The 23,270-nt window shown below is 47.0% G+C and overlaps 1 protein-coding gene across 1 annotated transcript in view; it reads right to left on the bottom strand.

Moving 5' to 3' along the window:
- OTUD4 (OTU deubiquitinase 4) overlaps nucleotides 1-23,270 on the bottom strand; it is a 577,225-nt gene that overhangs the window by 59,807 nt on the left and 494,148 nt on the right. The window contains exon 19 of the mRNA XM_086962254.1: nucleotides 16,444-16,484. Coding sequence (XP_086818380.1) covers nucleotides 16,444-16,484 — 41 coding nt within the window. The remainder of the gene's footprint in view (nucleotides 1-16,443; nucleotides 16,485-23,270) is intronic.

Here is a 23,270-nt window from a genome sequence, read left to right on the forward strand (position 1 = left end):
GTATACCTAAATGGGTGTGTTTAAAAACAAGAGCACAGTGCAAAGCCCAGGGTAAAAAAGGAAAAGTTGGAGCATGGAATAATGGCCCCACTTTCAAAGAGAAAAGACAAGAAGTATGGGAAACCAGCTTCTGATCAGACACCAGCTCAGGTCTCCTCTCCTCGAAGCGAACTGAGCAGTATGAACTTGGTTCTTACACAACAAAGCTCCTGAGACCAGGGGTACCTTCTATGGAGGATCTGTGCATGGGACAAAGGACCCATCCTACTCTTTAAAGCCTGAGACAGCAATCTGCTGATCAGGAAAAGGGAATGTCAGTGGCTCCCACAGAACCCATTGCGAGGATGGACTCCTTTACACTGAGGCCAGAGACTCCAAACCTAATGCCACCAGAGGAATGGTAGTGCCTAAGCAGTATAGAGTTTTCCTGCTCACATCAGCTCATGACATCCTACAGCTGGGCATCTTGGCCAGGCCAAAACATGGAGTAGGTTAGTCACCCACTTCTACTGGCCAGGTATGTCCCAGAAGGTGAAGGAGTTTTGTAACTCATGTGCTATCTGTCATGCCAGTGGCAAGACTGGTAACCGCTCAAAGGCCCCCTGAATTCCACTCCCAGTGGTTGGGGTACCATTTGAAAGGGTTGGGGTTGACATTGTTGGCACCCGGACCCTTCAACAGCATCAAGGCACAGATTTATACTGGTGGTAGTGGATCATGCCACCAGATACCATGAAGTTATTCCATTTAGGACTGTCACTACTCCTGCAGTTGCCACATCCCTCTTGAGTATGTTTACAAGAGCGAGTTTTCCTAAGGAGGTGGTGTCAGGCAGTAGTAGTAACTTCATGGCTGGTTACCTAAAGGACATATGGATTGTATGTAATGTGACTTACAAGTTCATTATCCCATATAATTCACAAAACAATGGTTTAGTTGAGATTCAACAGTACTATGAAAGGCATGATCATGGAACTCCCTGAAAAACTCAGAAGTAGATGGGATTCTTTTTGCAATGCCTGCTTTACACCTATCAACTGCTGCAGCTCAATCTTCACACAAGGCGGCATAGAGTTGACTGTTTTGGGTGGAGAACCCTCCCTTGCTGCTGTGACAGATGATCCTCCCAAAGGGGCAGTCTGATCCGAATATCAATGCTCAATTGGAGAAGCTCTAGATACCAGACTCTACGTGCCCAGCCCGGAGGCTAAAAAATGACTTGGGCCCGGTTGCTCCTGATCTTCTTGAGCACTATGGGCAGGAGTGGTATGGGCGGAAAGTGTATAGGAGGCCTGAGCTCCACTAGAGACGAAAAACAGACTGAGCAAAAGCCGCCCTAGAATCTCCAATGCGCGAAACTGCTGACATTACATGTTCTCGGCAGAGGAGAACAGATCTAACCAAAGCTCTCCCCACCACTGAAAGAAACATTGTGACACCTCCAGATGGAAACGTCCTTTGTGATCCACTAGGCATCAATGGTGGAGTCCGTCCATCCTGGTGTTAAGGGAACCTGCCAGGTCCTGGACCACCAGGGATATGCCCTGTTGTTCCAACCATGTCCAGTGATGCAGGGACTCTTGACAAATGATCCACAACCCTGCCTTGTTTGTTGCAGTACCACATGGCAATGGTGTTGTCCGTGAACACCTGAACCAGCTTTCCCTTAAGGGAAGGAAGAAAAGCTTTCAACACCAAGCAAATTATTTGGGGCTCCAGTAAGTTGATGTGGAGATCGACTTCCACCAGAGACCAGAGTCCTCTGACCTCCACCTCTCCCAGATGGCCACCCAATGCCAGGATTGATGCATTAGTTATTACTGTGTTATCTGGTTTGGAAAGGGAGAGGGGTCTGTCTCTGACCCGATCGCTGTTGGTCAGCCACCACTGCAGGTCCTGTGTAGTTCCCTCTGAGATGTTAACCATGTAGGAGAGATTCCTCTGATGCTGCGCCCACTGGAACTCCAGCTTCCACTGCAGAGCCCTCATATGCCATCTGACACTAGCAGGATGCAGGAGGCCATGAGGCCCAGCAACCTCAGTCACTCTCATCGAAACCCAACATAGAGGCTGAAACATCGGTATCATAGCCTAAATATCCTGGACTCCCTGCTTGGGAGAATCTGCCCAAAACTGCACGGTGTCCAGAACCGCTCCGATGAAAGGGAGCATCTGAGATGGAGTCAGGTGTGACTTTGGCACATTGACAGTAAATCCCAGGGAAAACAGGAGGGTCGCCATAGTCTAGAGGTGGGAGAGGACAGCCTGGGGCGAGCTTGACTTCAACAGCCAGACATCACGATAGGGGAAGACTAGCACCCCTCGATCTGCACAGATGAGCTGCGACCACCCCCATCACCTTGGTGAACAACGAGGGGTGCTGGTAAGGCAAAAGGAGAGCACCGTAAACTGAAAGGGTTTTTGCCAACCGTGAACCACAGACAACGCAGATGAGCAGGCAGGCTGAAAGCCCCTGTGAGAAGGTGGCCTGGTATGCAGTGCTCACTATTCTAGTGAACACTATGTATCAGTCCAGCAACCCTTATTGATGATTGGTTGTAAGTCAACCTTATAGACCAGCTATCCTAGTAGCGTGGATACGAGCAGTCTAAGGCTAAAGACTCGAGAGGGCGTGTTAAGCCAGCTGTTTACCACACATGTACCCCTTGAATACCCAGTGAAAGGACACCACACAATTGTTATGAAAATAAACAGTTATTTATTAAGAATCACAACAGCCCTGTACTCTTTATGAGGACAGGGTACTAAGCACAAACCAAAACTCTTACAAAAATACTTAAGTTAGCACAGTATATACAAATGCCCGAGGGGCACGGAAAACCATATACTTGAAAAGTGGAATGCGAAATTACTAACAGGTAAGTACAGTACTAATAGGCTTTGGAATCGCTAGGACTTGACTATAGAATCGTTAGATTACTTCTAGGAGACCCAGGGGACTCGGGTGCAGTGTGTGCACTCTCACGCGAGATGCGGGACAAAGTCTATGGTAGCTAGAAATTGCAAAGTTAGTGTTCTCGGGCGAACCCGACCTGGTAGGAAGAAAACGAAAGTGGATTCTGACCCTTGAATACTGAGGCTATGCTGGGGCACCGAAATGCCAAAGTTACCTAGCCCAGGGGCTGCAGCTGCATAGGACTCAAAGGACGTCGGGATTCCTCGTTGACGGACCAGGAGCCTGGAAGAAAGAAGTTGCTGGCAGGCGACCAGTGAAGAAAGTTCGGTGGATCCAAGCCTGGATCGAAGGAAGATGACACCTGAAAGCAGAGGGGACCAAGTTCGTGACTACTAGCCAGTAGTCAGTGGGCACCAGGAGGGCACCGGATGGTAGCCACCTCGACTAGGCGAGTGGGTGACGCTGTGCTCGAAGATCTCACGGACCAGGAGGCGTTGTCGGCGACCAGGATGGAGGAGCGAGCTGTCCCATGAAGATAGAAGCTGTCGGCGTCGCTGGACCCAGGATTGGGCAACAAAGCCTTGGCAAATTCAAGCCCACGCGGTGGACCTAAAATGGCGTCTGGAGTGGACCAGGAGGGTCCGGGGTGCCTCTCTTGAAGAAGGAGGCAAGGGCCAGTCTGGAGCAACCAGACCAGCAGCAGTGATGTCGTTGGGCGTCGTTCAGAAGGCCACAAGCCAGCCGGCTAGTAGCCAAACAACGCTGTGCACAGCAAACAGCAGAAGGGCCCCACGCAGATCGTGGAGATGCAGGGAGGCTGATCTTGGGTGCTGGAGCTGCGCAGGGTTGGGGCTTCTCGGACCCCAAAGCACTCACCAGTGGAAGACTCGGTGGGCTTGTTACAAGGAAGTCGTACAGTCTTGGCGATCGTCGGTCCCTCGAGGTCTCGTCGCACTCACGGTTCTCAGCTTTGCTGTAGAGGTGAGTAGAGGTCAGAGGTGCCAGGGAAGCCGGGTCTCGTCGAGCTGGGTCGTCGGATTCGTGAAGAAGGACTTGCAGCAGACCGCAGTGTTCTTAGGATGGTGCCCGCTTGATGCAGGGTGACTACTCCTTAGCCACAAGGGAGAATCTTGAGGAAGAAATCTTGAAGTCCTTTCGCAGAAAGTCGTGTCTTGATTCCAAAGATGATCTAATTTGAACAGGGGGCCCGCTCCCATCTTTATACTAAAAAAGGGGGCTGACCCGGTGACTAGGTCCTGCCTATGGGTGGGACTAGGAGGGGGGTGGTTACACCCCTCTGCCATGCCGGACTTTCCCCAGGCCAGGGGCTGGTGTGCCCCTGGAACTGGTTCTGACCGGCCTATGCGTAGTGAGCACCGGGGTGCCACTCAGCAGTCACCTTCCTGAAAAGCCCTGCCTACCCAGGATACACAAAACCATGTCTGGGACGGTGCTAGCACCGCCCCGGACAGGAAACCCTTTGTCCAGGCCTCCCTCGCTGGAAGGACTCCCAGCAGCAGGAGGTCAGACTCGTGTCTGTGGTGGCAGCATCCATTTTGTGGAGCTGAGGCTTCAGTTAACTTTAACCGGGGTTCACAGTTACATACATGTCGTGTCCCTCTAGAAGGGTGGAATGCTAACCCCGTCGCCAGAATTGGCGAGGGGTTAGTATTCCAATTCGTATGACACCTTACTCGACATGTTTTGATAAAGCAATACCAAAGTTAGCATTTAACCGCGAGGATTATAATGCACTTAAGAGTATATGGTATGCGATATCATGGAACAGCTATTAGGACTTGGTTCCGCAAGCTGCAGACAGGCTCAGCTCATGCCAGAGCACCATCTCACACGATTCCAAGCACTCTGCCTTCAGGATTGTCAAGGCCTGCCATAGGAGTGACTGATAGGCATCTGTGTGTCCATTTTAGGGTTAGGTATAGGTATACTACACCTACAGCAAAGGGTGATTACACGCCTTTGCCCCAGCTGTCATGCAGCCAGTTGTGTCAAATTTAGGAGGCCAGCCAGGGGTGGCATAATACATGCTGCAGCCCCTGGCAGCCCTGGGTACACCTATGCCCTGAGTTACAGGGTCTGATAAGGTGGCCCAGTACCAATTGGTAAATGCACCTAGGGTACATGTCGTAATTTAGAAAGAGAACAGCCAGGCTGTGGGTCTGATTGGCAGGCCCACAGCCAGAGAAAGTCGTAAACCAGTGAAACAAAAGCAAAAAATCTGGGTGATCATAGGATTGCAGACCCTACTCTCCTACAGCCCCTTCCATGGCCACGAAAGGGGTAAAAGGAAGACGGAGATGGGTGGCCACTGAAAGGCCCAAGGACTTGGCCAGAGCCCACAAGTCATTAAAGCGACCCAGGTCCATGTCTTACTCATCTCCGAAAAGACCGGTGCCATCAAAGGGCATGTCCATAAGGGAAGCCTGGACAACCCCAGAAAATCTAGAAGCTCTCACCTAGGGGTGGCATTGAACAGCCACTGTCAATAACATAGCACTGGCAAGTGAGTCGGTCATATCAAGCCCACAGCGAATGGTAAACTTCGCTGTATCTCTCCTTTTGATGCTGCTTGAGAGAGATTGGCCTGGGCCTACTCTAGGACCTATGGCAGCACTTGTGCAACAGTTTCCCACAAGGAGTGGTAAAAGCAGCCCAACAGGCACGCAGTGTTCCCCGACCGCAACGTAAGGCTATCGGAAGAAAATATTTTCTTGCCTTAACTAGCCAGACTCTTTGATTCCCTTTCCGGGGTTGTGGAAGGGAACATGCCTTGTGAGGTAGAAGCTTGGACCACCAAGCTCCTGGGGGTAGTGTGGCTGGTGAGGAATGTTAGGTCACCGGCGGCATCAGTAATCTCATCACGGAGATCGTGCCAGGGAAGGTCTCAGTGGGACAACCGGCGCCGGTCTGGATACACCATCGGATCCATGGGGGGTGTCAGAGCTAATGACGTGGAACTTAATGGAGCCCCCTCCGATCCTCCAAGGCGCTTCGTGCCGCCCAAATATGAGGCACATGGTGACAAAATTATTTAAGCTGGGCTGGGGTCAATCCACGTCCTGGAAAGGGAGGGAATTGAGAAGCCAGCCCAGGCACAGGTTCTGCAGAACAAGGCAGAGAGCGTTGAGACTCCTCCTTCACGTTGGCCGATGGATAGGATAAGTTGAAGCACACTTTGACTTCTTGTGTTTCTTATGCCTATTACTTGACCGCCATGATGACTTCGAGTGGGAGGACAAGGACTCTCAGAGCGGTACCCGAACCTTCATCCCCACCAGGACCGAGAACAAGACCTCCGGGGCAAACGGCATGGTGCCAATCGCTGACCCCCAAGCAGCTTTAGGGACCGCTCCCTCAAAGCTTTTGAAGCCATGGTCTGGCAGTCAGAGCATGACTTCGAGTCATGGTCGCGCTCCAAGCACCAGAGACCAATTAGGTGTAGAACCATCACCGACAAGGCATGATGGCAGACGTCGCACGGATTGAATACAGAAGTCTTCTTTGTGAAAAATCTACACACCAAAAATCGTTGACAAAATGTAAAAAAAAGCTGGTCTAAAAGTGTCCGCTATCCAAGGGGGTGCCTATACAGGCGACGCGGACATCACTTCTGGGAAGGACAACGCCGAAGTCAGGCGGAGCTGACAGATGCCACCTACCAGCGCAAAGATATTGCTCGAGGCAAAGTCCTCCGGATCCAGCCATACCCATGGGAAATCAAAGGAAAGGAATCTGCAGCTACAGGTCTATCAGATAAAGTCGAAGTCAATAAGAATAACAATACATTCATATATCAAAACAAAATCGCATTTTTATTGACAAATTTGCCCTTTGTGAACTCCATGTCATCTCCAACTCAGAATTATTTAGTTAGGCCGGCTTGGAGACCCAGGCCCGAGGTCACTGATTGACAGGTAACAGGTGGGGTAGCTTATAGCCGGCAAAAAAACACGCAACCGGGAAATCCCAAATCAATTCCACAGATAGGCGCAGCGACACCACAATGGTCCAGGGAGATTGACCCCACCTAGCACACATGGCCAGAGGGGTGCGTGGGTACCCATAACACTATAATGTCAGATGCCACATGAAGTTAGGAACATATAGCCAATCCAGACAGCACACACTGATCACGCGCTTCCATTGCCGGACATCTGGACTCATTACTCACATACCACATTGTGTCGAAGCAAGGTCGAGGCCCACCAGGATTCCTCATCAAATACATTAATTTATGGCTCTAAAAACATAAGTTCTCATTCCTTTCCAAAAAAAGGATTGCTGGAACTATTTTATTGCATTCAATGAATTGTATAAAAACCTATTTTAGACAGACTGTAAATTGAGACATTACTCAGCCAATATGCCCGAGGCGGATGCTTCAGCCACATTGTTAAATTAAGAGAATTGTTCTTGTTGTGAAAAACGCCTATTGACTTTTTTTCCCCCAAAGTATTTCATGTTGAAGCAACATTTTGTCGAGCCTTCATCGGAGCAGATTGGTACCTCGAACCCAACTGCAGCCAAACGAAAGAGACCCTACCCGGACGAGTTCACATTTGTGCAAAAAGGAAGGTGAGAAGACACTGCAGTTGATTGGAAGTTCTGCTGAAGTAATTCCTGAAGCAGCCGTCACAGAGGGTAGGAGACTACATCAGAAGAAGTCCAACGAGATTCAGTAAGGCTCGAGAATAGCTGGAAAGTGCCTAGTTACCAGGGCTCACAAGGGAGGATAAAGAATGCTTGGATACCCCAATAAACAGAAATTAGGATGTACCTCCTACGGTCAATGAAGGGAAAGGCTGCCAGCCCAGATGCAGTACCATCCGAGCTCAGTGATTGCCTAATAGATGAGCGGTAGATACCCTAATGTCAAGATGGAAGAACTTGCCATTGACAATTTATGGACCTGTGAATCTTCTTGAGATGTGGATCTTTCCCAAGTTGGCGTGTATTTCATTGCATTCTTCTCACTTTCCCATAGTTAATTTTAATTGCATTCCTCTCACTTTCCCATGGTCAATGATTGATAAGTTGCAGAGGAAAATAACCAGCTTTATTTGGGCTTCCTGGGGGGCAAGGTTGGCTTGGAAGAAGTTGAGGTGTAGGCTTGAGAAGGGAGCTTTAGCCCTAACTGATTTCAATCTATATTGTAAGGCATTTCAGTTTAAAAACGTTTGGATGCTTTTGGGAAACCAAACAGCTCAACATGGGGAAAGCTCTTAGGTGCAGTGACAAGCCAGCAGCATGCATGTATGCAACCGAACAGGAGCAGGCTCATAAATCAACATTCATACAATAACTATAATATTACAATATCTTTAATCTACATATACTTCCTTTATGCATCTATATACTTTCCATGTACTTATGGAACTATATATGTATTACTTTCTTCTAATTCAGCATATTCCAATGCACTACCCTATTTCTCACCCTACACCTCTATCAATATAGCATCTGCATCCACTCTCATTCATCTCAAGCCCTATACCAAAACAACCCTTTATAGACTGTTCCCCTACTCTACCTCTCCTTACATCTGACACCTCTTACTATACCGATCCCCCAAAACAAGCCTTTCTAAACCCTTTTTACTTATCCCAAGCCTCCTCTTACTGCTATGACCTCCAAAACACACACAAAAAAGTCTAAATCCTTCACTCTTCTACCCCGCCTCTATCTTTTTCAATCAAAACAACAGACTAACATGTCCACTTCTCAAATTTCATATTTCACTATACTAATTCACCACTAATCCTTTATGGGTTCCAGAGTAGCATGTTACTTGTCGAAAAAGCGCTTCAACACCCCATCAGGGGTAACAAGCGTTTCATGAATGCAAACCTCTTTTCCTCTTCTGTACCTCGGCTAGCCTTCTGAATCTGAAACTTTCCAAGCTGTTTTTCCTGTGAACTCCGGGCGTGTTTGAACTGCAGCTTCTGGTGCCAGCCAGAAACCACAAATCCAGCCCACTCTGCACCCGCCGAGCCCGGCCCGAGTTTGAGTATACAAACACCACGAAGAGGTCCCCCCGGTGACCATGACACGAGATCCGGTGACCCCTGGCATGCCTCAAGCCACCAGATGACGCCTGCAGTCTCAATCCAGAGGACCCCCCCTACCGCGACGAGAGCAGGTAAGAAATTCTGATGTCCTAAGGCGCACCTGCACCCGACACCCCACGGCCATGTGTGCCCAACCCAGCGCTGCCTATCCAACCCTCTACATCCCTACTTACCCCACGAAGTGTTGGTCTCTCCAGGAAGATCCTTGTCCCCGAGCCTACAGTGTTTCTTTGTCCGGGAGAATCTACACTGAAATCAACAGGGCACCCGACCTCAAAACAGCACCCTTCACCCGGCCGCCCTAGTGCCACTGGGGTGCCCCTTTGGTGATAACTTGGTCCCCAACTTGCCCTGAGCTTAACCCCAGGAGCTTTGCTCCAACAACCCCGTGGCCTGCTAGCCAGCAGCCACCAACCGGAGACCCCCTATCCTCCGTAGGATAACACTGAGCCTAAACACTCTGCACCCGGCCGCCGAGTGCCGCTGAGGGTGCAACAACAGTGCATCACTGACCATGGGAGACCCCAGAGTCTAACCCCTGGACCTTAACTCCAAAGACAGATTACCTACCTACAAAACCGATAAACTCTTTTTTCTCAGAATAACATTGACACTTTTTCTCCCAAAAAGTTTCTAAGTGTCAAGTTTTGAAATACAATAATATTCTTTAAAAATCGTACCTCTAACTAAAACGCATTTACTCACCTGTTTTCAGGAAATGTCCCAGGGCGGAATCTAGCTTCCAGTCCTGTGTTAGCAAAAGTATTCTGAAAAGTAATTAACTGCATTTTACTTTAAAAGCCTATTCATTCGAATGTACTATAGCTGCAATGTGTTGCAAACTGCTTACTTAAAACTGTAACCAAAACCAGTACAAGTTACACAGCAATTTTGAACTGTGTTCATACAAGTAATTTACTACTGAAAAGTATTTATATGCTTCTCTGTACCGGGATTCCTTGGTTCTAGAAATAAAACCGTATTTTTGTATACAAAACAATTGGCCTAGAGTTCAGTTCTTGAATGTGTAAATTAATTTGCTGACTGAGTGTGTACATCAAATGCTTAACACTGCCTTACTGCTCGACCAAGCTACCACTTTAGAGAGTAAGGTTCTATCTAACTTTAACCCCTGCCAAACCTCTGGAGACCCTTGGACTCTATACACACTGTACCACACTTTGGTGCAGTATATATAGAGCCAGTTTCTTACATTCCCTCATCCAGATTCTGTGGCAGAACTTGCTCTACACACCTTAGACGTTAAAAGACCATTGCTCTACTACATAGAAAGGACACAACCTTTCAGTAAAATGAAACAACTCTTTGTAGCTTTTGCTCTACCTCCTAAAGCAATCCCATCTCAAAATCAGGTGTTGCACGGTGGATAGTCAAATGCTTTCAGTCATGCTAGGCAAAAGCGAAACAAACATTAACAATTACCCCTAGAGTGCACTCCACTCGCAAACTAGGGACTTCTATGGTGTTCTTAGGAAATATCCCCATAGATGCGCATTATCACCGAAAGGAGGAGCCACCTACCTCGTTACTGGAAAAGACTTCGAAGAAAAACAAAGTGCAAACATCCGGATCCAACACTAGATGGCAGGCTAAGCAAAGCATGTGAATCTATAGCTCTACATGCCAAAAACAGATGCATACTGGGTAAGTAGCATTGTCCTATCACAACACACGCGCGCACACACCCCAAATACAATTCAACACACACCCTACATGCTGTGACTGATGAATGCCAGAGCAGTGTTTTGTGGGCATGGCACATAGGGATGTATGCCATGTCGACTGTTTAGTTCTGCACCAAGACACACAGCCTACAAAGGCAGTGTGTGTGTGTTTGTGTGTGTCAGGGTCTCTAATGGTGGCACAATAAGTGCTGCTGGCCTTAGGGGCCTTCTCTGGTCACAGTGCCCTGTGTACCTATGGTTCCATTTACCAGGGGCAGACGTGGCCAGAGATGCCAATTGGGTTTAGGCTTCAATGCAGGTTTAGGGAAGGAGCACAGGCCCTGGGTACCTGATTGGCCGGAGCCCAGGGCATACTCAGTCAAAGCACATCAGCAATTCAGCAAAAATTAGGGGCATACCATGCAAGAAAGAGGGCACTTACTCACACAATCCCTCCCTCCTCAAACGAAAGATGAGACTAACCTTTTCCCTAGAGAGTCTTCATTGTCTAAGTGGCAGAACCTGGAAAGTCCATCTGCATTGGCATGGGCAGTCCCAGGTCTGTGTTCCACTTCAAAGTCCATTCCCTGTAGGGAGATGGACCACCTCAACAGTTTAGGATTTTCTCCTTTCATTTGCATTAGACATCTGAGAGGTCTGTGGTCAGTTTGAACTAGGAAGTGAGCAGCAAACAAGTATGGCCTCAACTTCTTCAGGGACCAAACCACAGCAAAGGCCTCCCTCTCAATGGCACTCTAACGCTGCTCCCTGGGGAGAAGCCTTCTGCTTATAAAAGCAACAGGTTGGTCTTGGCCTTCATCATTGGTCTGGGATAGTGCTTCTATCCTTAGCTCAGAGGCATCAGTCTGCACTATGAACTGCTTAGCATAATCTGGAGCTTTTAGAATTGATGCCGAGCACATTGCTTCTTTCAGGGTGTCAAAAGCCTTTTGGCAATTAACTGTCCAGTTAACCTTCTCTGGCATTTTCTTGGAGGTGAGTTCTGTGAGGGGAGTCACAATGGACCTCTACCCCTTCACAGACCTCCTGTAATACCCAGTCAAGCCAAGGAATGCCTTGACTTGGGTCTGGGTTGTTAGAGTTGCCCAGTCCAGGATGGCCTGGATCTTGGGCTGTAAAGGCAGCACCTGGCCTCCACCAACAAAGTGGCCCAAGTACACCACAATGCCCTGCCCTATCAGGCATTTTGATGCCTTGATAGTTAGTCCTGCAGTTTGCAGGGCTTTTAAAACCTACTGAAGGTGGACAGGTGATCCTGCCAGGTGGAACTAAAGACAGCAATATCATCAAGATAAGCTGCACTAAAAAACTCCAACCCAGCAAGGACGTGATTCACCAACCTCTGGAAGGTGGCAGGGGCATTCTTTAAACCAAAGGGCATAACAGTGAACTGATGGTGCCCATCAGGTGTGGAGAATGCGGTTTTCTCTTTTGGTCCTGGGGCCATGCAAATCTGCCAGTACCCAGCAGTTAAGTCAAAGGTTCTTAGAAATGTGGCTGCCCCCAATTTGTCTATCAATTAATCTGCTCTTGGGATAGGGTGATCCTCTGTCGGTGACAGAGTTGAGTACTCTAAAGTCCACACAGAACCTCATTTCTCTTTCACCATGTGGATGAGGTTTGGGAACCAGAACCACTGGGCTGGCTCAGGGGCTCTCAGAGGGTTCAATAACCCCCAACTCCAGCACCCTTGACTTGGTCTGACTGTTGATAGATCTTAGTTGTGACAGGTGCACTGTCACCAGTGTCCACATCATGGGTATACCAGTTTGTCAGACCAGGGGTCAGGGAAAAGAGCCTAGCATACTGTTGCAAGACTTGTTTGCAGTCAGTCTGCTGTTGGGCAGAGAGGGTGTCTGAAAAGACACCATCCACTGACCCATCTTCTCGGCTGCAGGAGAGGAGATCAGGGAGAGGTTCACTCTCTGCTTCCTGTACACCAGTCACCATGAGCATTGTGATGTCAGCCCTGTCATTGTAGAGCTTGAGGCGGTTCACATGGATAACCCTTTTGGGTGTACTGCTTGTGCCCAGGTCAAATAAGTATGTGACCTAACTCTTTCTCTAGGATAGGGTAAGGGCCACTCCATCTATCCAGTAGTGCCCTTGGCTCCAAAACCCACACCTGTTGCCCAGGTTGAAATTCAACCAGTCCAGCTTTTTTATCATACCAGTGCTTCTGAAGCGCCTGGCTGGCCTCAATATTCTTGGATGCCTTTTCCATGTACTCAGCCATTCTGGACCTTAGGCCAAGCACATAGTCCACAATATCTTATTCTGGTTCTTGGAGAGGCCTCCCCCAACCCTCTTTCACAAGACAAGAGTGGTCCCCTCACAGGATGACCAAACAGAAGTTCAAAGGGGTAAAACCCTACTCCCTTCTGTGGCACTTCTCTGTAAGCGAAAAGCAGGCATGACAACAGGACATCCCACCCCTCGAGATTTTCAGGGAGTCCCATGATCATGCTTTTCAATGTCTAGTTGAATCTTTCAACAAGGCCATTGGTTTGTGGGTGATATTCCAGGTCATTGCCAAACAGACAGCAGCTGGTAGCTTTGGAGAGACCACTACCTGTTTCAAGCCAGTAACCCCCTCCCCCCCAGTCTAATATCACCGTAGCCATTGCATGATTAGTGGTGCATAGCAATACACTAGTGTTGACCGCACAGGCAGCTGTGTCTGCTGCGTCTAAGGCGCACCTAATAGATGTATTGGTAATTAATTTCCCCTCCTGAATTAGGTAATTGGCTTTGGTTTTTTGCTTGTCGGGTAAAAACGGCATTCATTTTTCTAGTTCATCATAATGAGCTCTGTCGTAGCGAGCTAAGAGACCTTGTGCATTTGCAATTCGCCAGTGATTGGCTGCTTGCGATGCTATTCTTTTGCCCAAGGCATCAATTAATTTTGACTCCTTATTAGGAGGAGGGGCATCTCCTGTAGTTTGTGAGTTTGCTCTTTTGCGAGCGATGGAGACTACAAGGGAGTCTAATGGAAGTTAACCCCTGATGTAACTAGGGTCAGTAGGTGCTGGCTTGTACTTTTTCTCAATTCTGGGCATGATAATTCCTGCCTGCACAGGGTCTTTAAAAATTTCACCAGTATGTTTAAGCATTCCCTTCAGCATAGTTAGTGTGTGTTGATCTCTGAGAGGAACTTAAAGTCTCAAATAGAAAATCCTCTTCAAGAGCCTCTTGATGTAATTCTACCCCTTGGTATTGAGCAGCCCTATTAAGTAGTTCTATCTACCCTATGTTGTCAGGATGCGGGTTTGGAAGGGTATAGATCCGATCACAAACAACGATCCGGATCTGTATTCTAGTCTTCCCAGGGGCCATTACTGAACTGTGGCCTATCTTCATCTCTTTTCCCGTCAACTTCATCTTGTGGATCCGGTGATTGAGGGGTTGGTAATTTGTGGGTGTGATGAGCAAATTTGGATCAATGGGTGAAGGAGGTGCAATTGGAGGAGAAGGGTTAATATGCACATTCTTGCATATTTAAAGGAATGTGGTAGTCCTCTTGTAAGCCCCCTTTCCTTTTCTCTGGCAGTTTCACATGAACATGTCCAGTATCTGGATTGATAACCAGTTCTTTTGGTTTCGGATCCGTGTTTGCAGGCAGAACGTCGGAACCAGGCTCTTTGGATGGGACAATAGTTTTCCCTGTGGGCGCCGTACTGTTCGGCGTCGAAAGCTTCGGCTCCGAAGAATTACTCAACTGTAGCGAGGGAATGGCCACAACAATGTGCTTCAATTTTGTGCAGAAAGCTTTGGTTCGGCATCGACATGGGACCAACTCTATCCTGAGCCGGAAGGCTTTGATTTGTGTTTCGGTGCCGTGCCGGAGGGCGGGGCATTTAACTTTTCCTCGGTGCGGACCTTGGCCAGAGGAAGGACTGTAGCCTTTTTCTTTGACAAATTTTGGAGCAGGGGGTGTGTGTAATCTCAATATGCTGACCCGGTGTCACTATCTCTTGTTCTTCCATGTCGGAGTCAGCTACATAGACGTGTTCCCTCACTTCTTCTGCTCCTTGTGCGTGGAATTCTTCCTGGTCGGAATCTTTACCAAAGAGGTCCGGTGCAGAGCCGCTTTGTTGGTGCATTTCGTGACGTCAAGCCCAAACTGTCACGGACCGTCTTCTCGGAGTGTAACAATTGTCCTGCATCACAGTCTTGTTCATTGTGTTCCGGAGATAAACAGATTGCGCAGAAACTTGGTGCGACACCCGGGACATCATTTGAATGGAGTCCATTCCTTCCATCGACTGCTAGCGAGCCTGACGCAGATAGACCCTACTGCCCTCCACAAATCTTCTGATCGAAGACGGACTTGAAACAATACGCAGAAAATAAGAAATGCGATCGAGAACAATAACGTCAAGGGTAGTGGATTGAGCATTGAGGGGAACCCGAGAAACAGTGTTGAACCAGAGCAGCAATAAACAATCTAACAATGGAGTCCATGCGCACTATCACCGAAAGAAGTCACTACCTACCTCGTGACTGGGAAAGACTTCTTCGAAGAAGAGCAAAGTGCAAACATCCGGACCCAACACTAGATGGCAGGCTGTGCAAAGCATGTGATCAACAGCTCACATACTTTGAACTGATGTATGCCTGCATTAAGTTTCCATTGAACATTGGATCATTAGACAAGTGTGTGGTTTGAACCAATAAAGTGTTTTTTAATGCTCCATAATGAGTCTATGGTATGACAGTTCCAACCAAACATGCTGAATTGCATTTCTTGACTATGTGTGGTATAGTACAGCAAAGACCAGGTTTGTAACTTGGGAGAACATATTTTGAATTGGTGGCATGTATACTAGACTGTGTACAGGTATTACCATAGATATTGTGAATTTATTATTACTTACCTAAAAGCAGCCAAATGAGTGGTACTTTAATAAAGTAAAAAACAAAATGAGAAGCAGAGTGGGTGGTCTCTTTGTATACTGCCTACCAGTGAGGCTTCAGATAGATCTGCAGGAGGTTGATAAAGTGCTTGCAAGTTTTCAACTCCTTTCTGACGTGTAGGAGCCAGCTGGACTGGTGGTAGGAAGACATTACCCATCCTAGGTACATGCTTAAGAGTGGTTCATATGTTGGATTGTGGATGAAAGAGGTCTATTCATTGGACTTTTTGGGGATTCGAGGTATATGCTAAACGTAAAATAGTCGAGAAGCTAATCAGAAGTTGATAAAATAAGTGGGACATGTTATATGTGCTAAGTTTCAACAATTACAGTTTTGTTAGCTGTCAATCCAGACAATACTATGCATGCCCTTTTCCACAGACTATGGTTGATCTGCTGAAGCCACAGTTACCAGGTAAAGCCAGACCCTCTTTACACTGCTTGCTCTTAAAATAAAAGTAGGACCTTTCTTTGTGCTTTTTTTAAGAGAGCCTGTGATTTCAGCAAATTACAGGCCCAAGTCACATTTAGCTTAAACAGGCAAAGCTTTACGCACCCTTACATTTCATTGATCTCTCGATAATCCCATATTAAAGATTTTTCTAAAACAGACTAAATTTCGATCAGTTTTCACAAAAATTTCACATGTCCAACATAAAGCTTACAGAAGCTATTCGGAATTTGGGAGGGGGGAAACGGCTCAAAAATATACAAAGTTATAGGCCAAAAACTATTTTTAAATTACTGAAAGCCAATGTAACACAAATGCATAACTGGCAGTTTAGTACATCAATATGTTGGAAGATTGTACTTGCCTTCAGGCCAAGGTTGAAGAAGAACTGAAGGATACTTTTATCTACGTAAAAACAACAAAAAACAAACAGTTACTGGTCTTCACTGGGTAGTAAGAATCCTAAAGAATCAATAACCAGCAGTGCAAAACAAGCCAGGTGTAGCGCGGACATAAGGTTCTTATTGCAGAAGCAATAACACATACATGTAATTATGAAACAGTGGATAAGCGATATGTTGGTAATACATATCTATCCAAAAAGGCGGGTCTGCAAAAATATTAGTGTGGCAATTGTAACGGATCGGTCAAAGACGAGGTGTAGACAGAGAAAAGCATGAACCCTAACAGATGTAAAACAGTAGGTAACACACATGTTCCCTCAAAACCAACTAATTTGACAATCCTCTAGGTAGAAATGCCATTACACATTGGATCATTCAATATGCCATCTATACATGGCGAACAAGTTACTTACCTTCAGTAATGATCTATTTGTAAGAGACGTATATTAGTTATGAATTCCTCACCTCAGAATTACCCCCAGGCATCAGACTGGATCGGGATATTTTTTTACTCAGCAGTACCCCTGTGTGGAGTTTGAAAACCTTAAGAAATTCTTTAAAATTGCACTAACAAAAATGATTTTACTTACCGGTTTCAGGAAATGTCCCAGAACAGTATTCAGGTATGCTACTCCGAGTAAGAAAAGTAATCTCAAAAGCAAATTACCTGTAATTTTACTGAAAAGCCCATTCAAGTCTATGTACTGCATTTACCAAGTATTGCATTTCTCTGAAACCATACTGTAAGTAAAAGCAAAGTGCATACAGAATTTCAACTCAAACGGTTTACAAACTGCATTACTACTGTAAACTATTTATTGCTTACCTGTGTGTGAGAAAGTGGCATCTTTCTTGCATGGTATGCCCCCACTTTTTGCTGAATTGCTGATGTGCTTTGACTGAGTGTGCCCTCGGCTCCTGCCAATCAGGTGCCCAGGGCCAGTGTTTCTTCCCTAAAACAGTGTTGAAAACAAAATCCGATGGGCATCTCTGGCCACATGTCAGCCCCTGGTAAATGGTACCACAGGTACCCAGGGCATTGTGACCAGACAGGACCCCTAAGAGCTGCAGCACTTATTGTGCCACCTTTAGGGGCCCTGTACCCTGACACACACACACACTGCCTTTGCAGGCAGAGTGTCTTGGAGCAGAACTAAACAAAGTTGACATGGCACACATCCCTGTGTGCCATGCCCACAAAACTCACTGCCCTGGCATACATCAGTCACCCCTCTAGCTGGGTGCACTATGCCAGTGGTGTCGGCACAGGTGCATGAGCCCTGTGCCCCTACAGTACCCAGGGCCATTCCTGGGCACTGTAAGTGCAGTGATGTCATTAAGAGTATATGGTGCTGGGAGGTTGTAATTAGGAACTCCACAGCGCCATGATAGCTAAACTGAAGACTGAGAAGTTTGGTACCAAACTTCGCAGCACATTAAACCCGCACTGATGCCAGTGTGGGATTTAATGCCAAATGCACGACAGAAGGCATCTTAGAGGTGCCCCCTGAAACCTAACCAACTCCCAGTGTCCTGACTGAGTGGCTACCAAGGCTGCCACCACCAGACCCGTTTCTGGACCCCTGGGTCGAGAGTCTGCCGCTCTTGGGAGCCTGAAACAACGCACATCCTGGGACGAGGTGCCAAGCCTCCTCCCCCAGGATGGGCAGGGGAAGCTTCAAAGGCATACCGCCTTTGTGAGCTTCTCCAGGCCACTTGCTGAACTTAGCAACTGGCCCCTACTTTGGCGGGAAGACAGGCAGGAAAAACAAAAGAAGGAAAGGGGTTGTGCCAGCCTCTGCCAACCCCACCCCTCAGGTGGAAGAGGCGAGGGGAAGCACAACTCCGGGCTACCGCCATCTTGAGGCTGGAGAGCCCTGCCCAATCAGAGCTAGGCTCCTGCCCCCCTCCCACAGGAGAGGAGCAGGATAGGGGGTGTACTCACCCTAGGACAGGAACCTATTGGTCCCTGCCATTACCCTACCTGTAACGCCCCTAAATTTAGTATTTAGGGGCACCCAGAACCTTCCTTCCTCAGATACTGTTTTGCAACAAGAAGAACAACAAGAAACAAGACGACCTGCCGTGCAGCTGCTAACAAGAGGACGACACGAACTGACTTGGCCCCAGCCCTACCGGCCTGTTGATCCGTGAACCTGCTCCTGCTACTACTAAAACCCCGGCGCCTCCCAGATAGCAACCGCGAAAACCCCGGAGAACCTGCCTGCCTTGCTCATATAAAGACTGGGACTCCCATGAGCAGTGGTTCTGCTCAAACAGCAACAACCCCTGGTGCCAGCCAGGAACCGCGAATCCAGCACACTCTGCACCCGCAGGGCCCAGCCAGTGCCCGAGTGGGCAAAGACCCTGACGCCCCCCCGGCGACTGTGACCCGGAATCCAGTGCCCAAAGACCCTCCTCGACGATCAGGACGACGCCTGCAGCCTCACAACCAGGGACCCCTTCAAACGCGACCAGCTGAGGGTAAGATTTCCCGAGGTCCAAAGGCAACCATGCACCGGGCGGCCTACGGCCCACTGTGCCCAACTCCTGGGTGTCTTCCTATACTCCAAGTTCCCAACTTTCCTCTCGAAGTGGTGGTCGCACCTGAAGAATCTCCGTCCCCGAGCCTGCAGCCTTTGTTCAATTTCCAAGTCTCCCATTGAATAACATTGGGCGCCCAACGGCCCAAAAGCGCCCTGCACCCAGCCGCCCGAGTGCCGTTGGAAGTGCAGCAACTACCCTACTCTACTTCCCCACTTGCCCTGTGTAATTGACCATGAGCTCAGCTCCCACAGGGGTGGCCTGCCTGTTAGCAGCCACCAACCAAAGGCCCCTGTCCTCCCTGGGATAACATTGGGCCTACTCTCTCTGCACCCGGCTGCCCCTGTACTGCTGAGGGTGTAACAACTGTACCTACCTGACTCTGGGAGACCATTGAATCTATGCCCAGAACCTTAACTCTGCCAGTCGAGTACTTACCCAAAAGCCGATAACTCACTTTTCATCCATAGGGTAACATTGCCTGGTTACACGCAATTTCTTAACTCACTTTTCATCCATAGGGTAACATTGTCTGGTTACACTCAGAATTTCTTTTAAGTGTGGAGTTTTGAAACTTTAAAATATTCATCTAAAATCAGCCGAACAACGAATTACGAATTACTTACCGGTTATCAGGAGAGAACCCAGTGCTGTATCTTTCAGCCCAGCACTGAACCTGAAAAGTAATTATAACCGTGATCTACTGTTAACTCAATTTTCCTCTATAGGAAACCATTGTCTGGTTTTCACCCAAAAAACCTCCAAGTGTCCAATTTCCAAACTTACAAATATTCCTTAAAAATCGTCTGACAAACATTATTTCAATTGTTTACAGGAAATGCACCAGTGCTGGATCCAGGATCCAACACTGAGTAAGAAAAAGTAACGATAACATTACTTACCTGCTAATTGAATTTCCTCACATAGGACAACATTGGTGGTTCTATGTGAAAAAGTTTTCAAGTGTCAAATTTTAAAATACAATAATATTCATTAAAAATCACAACTGTAACCAAAACGCTTTTACTCCATTGTTTACAGGAGATGTACCAGGACTGAATCTAGATCCAGTCCTGTGGTTAGACACGTAATCCATAAAGTGACTAATTGCATTTAACTAGAAATTCCCATTGAGCTCAATGTAACATTTTATGTGAAATTGTGAAACTGTAGCTATTGAACTCAAAAGTCTATTCCCTATTTGAAAAGTATTTAACTAAAGTAACTCATTCTGAGAAAGTATATTTTGATACCGATTGCTGGTTCTAAAATAAAACTATATTTTTATACAAACAATTGGCCTCGAGATCAGTTCTTGAGTGTGTGAGACCATTTGCTGACTGAGTGTGTACGACAAATGCTTTACACTGTCCTCTGATACTGCCTTAGTGCTCAACTAAGCTACCACTTTAGAGAGTGAGGTTATATCTAACTTTAGCCTCAACCATACCTCTGAGGACTGTGGACTCTGTGTTCACTGTACCTTACTTTGGTCCAGTATATACAGTGCCATTTTCGTACACTGTGCCAGGCTTGCTTGGTTCTAGAAAATAAAATAACTGAAAGAATATTTTTTCATACAAAAACAATTGGTCCGAATATTAGTCTTTGAGTGGGTGGAATCATTTGCTGACAGTGTGTACAACAAATGCTTAACACTGTCCTCTGATACTGCCATACTGCTCGACCACAATACCACGAATAGAGAGTGAGGTGCTATCTAACTTTACCTCTGCCTACCTTAGGGGTTCCACTGGACTCTGTGCACACTATACCTCACTTTGGTATAGCATATAAAGAGCCAGCTTCCTACACACTTTACCTCCCTTCTGGATCTCATCCTGGGTCCCGGTGACAGCAGCCTCATGCGTGGCGTCGATGGAGGTTCCACAGGATTAGCTCAAGGTGTTGGACGAGCAGAGTCAGCACTGGCCTGGAGCCAGACGGCGCCAGAGGGGACTCCAACTGCACTCTTTCCTCTAGGGATTGCGCCGGCTTCGAGAACCTTGGCATCGGGAGAGGCCAACAAGAGTAGCATTTTTATGAGCTTAGGATGGTAGTGCTCGTTGTAACAGACGAGACTGAAATCCTAGCAGTTTAATGTAACAGTATGCAGTCCATGGTTGTGTCAGGGGTAGCCTTTTAGGTGCTTACAACTGGTGCCCTTGTTATAATAGACTAAACTGGAATCCTAAAAGTTTATTTCAACAGTATGTTGTCCATAGTAGTGGTGGGGTAACACGAGTAATTGGTGCTTCCCACTTCTCCTGGAGAGGTCCTCCTCCTGTATCCAAGAGACTATGTTTGAAGTTCGGACTGCATCCCCTACATTTATGAAAATTTTACACTTCTGCTGTCTCAACTCCCCAATACAACAAGGGGATTCTGGACTGTATCTGTGTATAAACAGTAACAGATGTAACAGTCAAAGTTTGATAATCAGGTCCTGTACATATTAAATAATGAATACAGGCTCAGTGTACTACCAAAAAAGCTGTGATTTTGAGGTCTTGGGCTTAAGCATCATTTTAATACTTTGCTTTATACAATTAGAGATTTGATATGATTCATTTTCAGGTAAAATTCTGCCCTTTAGCTCTCCCATTTATTTTTCAGAGTTTATTCTTATTCACTATCGATAACATATGGTTACATTTTCTTTAGTTCCTTCTTGAGAATTCTTTTTTCTTTCTACCTTTTCATGTATCATTGATTTGGTGAGTCGAGGGCTTTAGAAGGAGTAGTTTCTGTCCTGTAACTCCAGTTCTGTAGTAGGGGTATCTCTGTTATAGAGATATAGGGGTATCTCAGTTATAGTCTAGTGAATAGTCCCGCTCATTTCGTGGACCCCGGAGCAATCAAAAATAATCTCTTAAGCTGTCTAACAATGCAGTCCTGCACAGACACTTAAGAGAGAATTTAAAGGCATATAATGCAGCCTATATCCACAGGCTACACTGTCCAGCACTTCAACTAGACATTCCACCAAAAGTAACACACAGCACAGCCTGCCAAGTTTCCTTCATAGAGAAAAACTTCCCCTTTAACCAACAAAGCTTCTGGAATGATAGAGAGGAAGGGGAGGACAGACAAGCCCCATAGGCTGCCATTATGTGGCTCAAAAAGGGATTCCGTGCCTTTAAGAAAATTTTCTAGAACTTTCTCAATATCCCAGAATGCCCAGCAGGTCCCATTTACTTTCAGTTCTTTTTGAAGGCGTATAACGCCAGACCTGTAGCATTCCGAACATTAACATCTGTCTTCACCGGGGAGGAGGGCGGGCGCTTATGACTATAACAGAGATACCCCGACTTCAGAACTGGAGTTACAGGACAGAAACTACTCTTTCTGTAGTAGCGGATCTCTGTATATAGTCATTATCTAGTGAATAGAATGGCAAGCCCATCCCCACACCAAAGCGGCGGTGGAGAGAAAATAAGTACAACACAACTACTGTGCGAACAGATTTTGCATTGAAGTCTGCCCAACCTGAGCGTCTGCCCTGGAATCAGTGTCCAGACAGTAATGCTTAGCAAAGGTATGGACCGACTTCCAGGTGGCCGCCCTGCAGATTTCTGCAATGGGAAAATTACGTAACAAAGCAGTCATGGAAGCTTTGCCCCTGGTGGAATGAGCCTTAGGTTTACCCCCTAAGGTCTTACTAGCCTTTTGATAACACAACTGTATACAGGACACAAGCCACCTCGAAATAGACTGTTTTGAGGTAGCAAGACCTGTCCTGACCGATCCATAGTTTATAAACAATTGGTCTGACCTACAAATATCCTTGGTTTTATCCAGATAAAATTTCAACACTCTCCTGACATCCAGGGAATGTAGAGACCTTTCAGCTGGAGAGGAAGAATTCTGAAAAAACTTAGGTAAAGTTATGGTCTGGTTAACATGGAAATCAGAAATAACCTTAGGAAGAAATTTAGGGTGAGTACGCATAACAACCTTAGCAGCATGAAATACAGTTTAAGGTTCTTGGCAACACAACGCCTGAATTTCACTCACCCTGCGGGCCGATGTAATGGCCACGAGGAACGCTGCCTTCCAGGACAGGTGCTGCAACGAAGCCTTATGAATAGGTTCAAAAGTTTCTTTCATCAATCTGGACAGCACCACATATAATTCCCATTAAGGCGAAGGAAGCCGGACAGGAGGAAACATTTTCTTCAAGCCTTCACAGGGATCTGGAAGAAGGAGGTCTGTGAAGGGCATTTCCTGTAGGCAGTCAGCG

The sequence above is a fragment of the Lissotriton vulgaris genome, chromosome 3_1 (genome assembly GCF_964263255.1).
Source record: "Lissotriton vulgaris chromosome 3_1, aLisVul1.2, whole genome shotgun sequence".
Lineage (NCBI taxonomy): Eukaryota > Metazoa > Chordata > Amphibia > Caudata > Salamandridae > Lissotriton > Lissotriton vulgaris.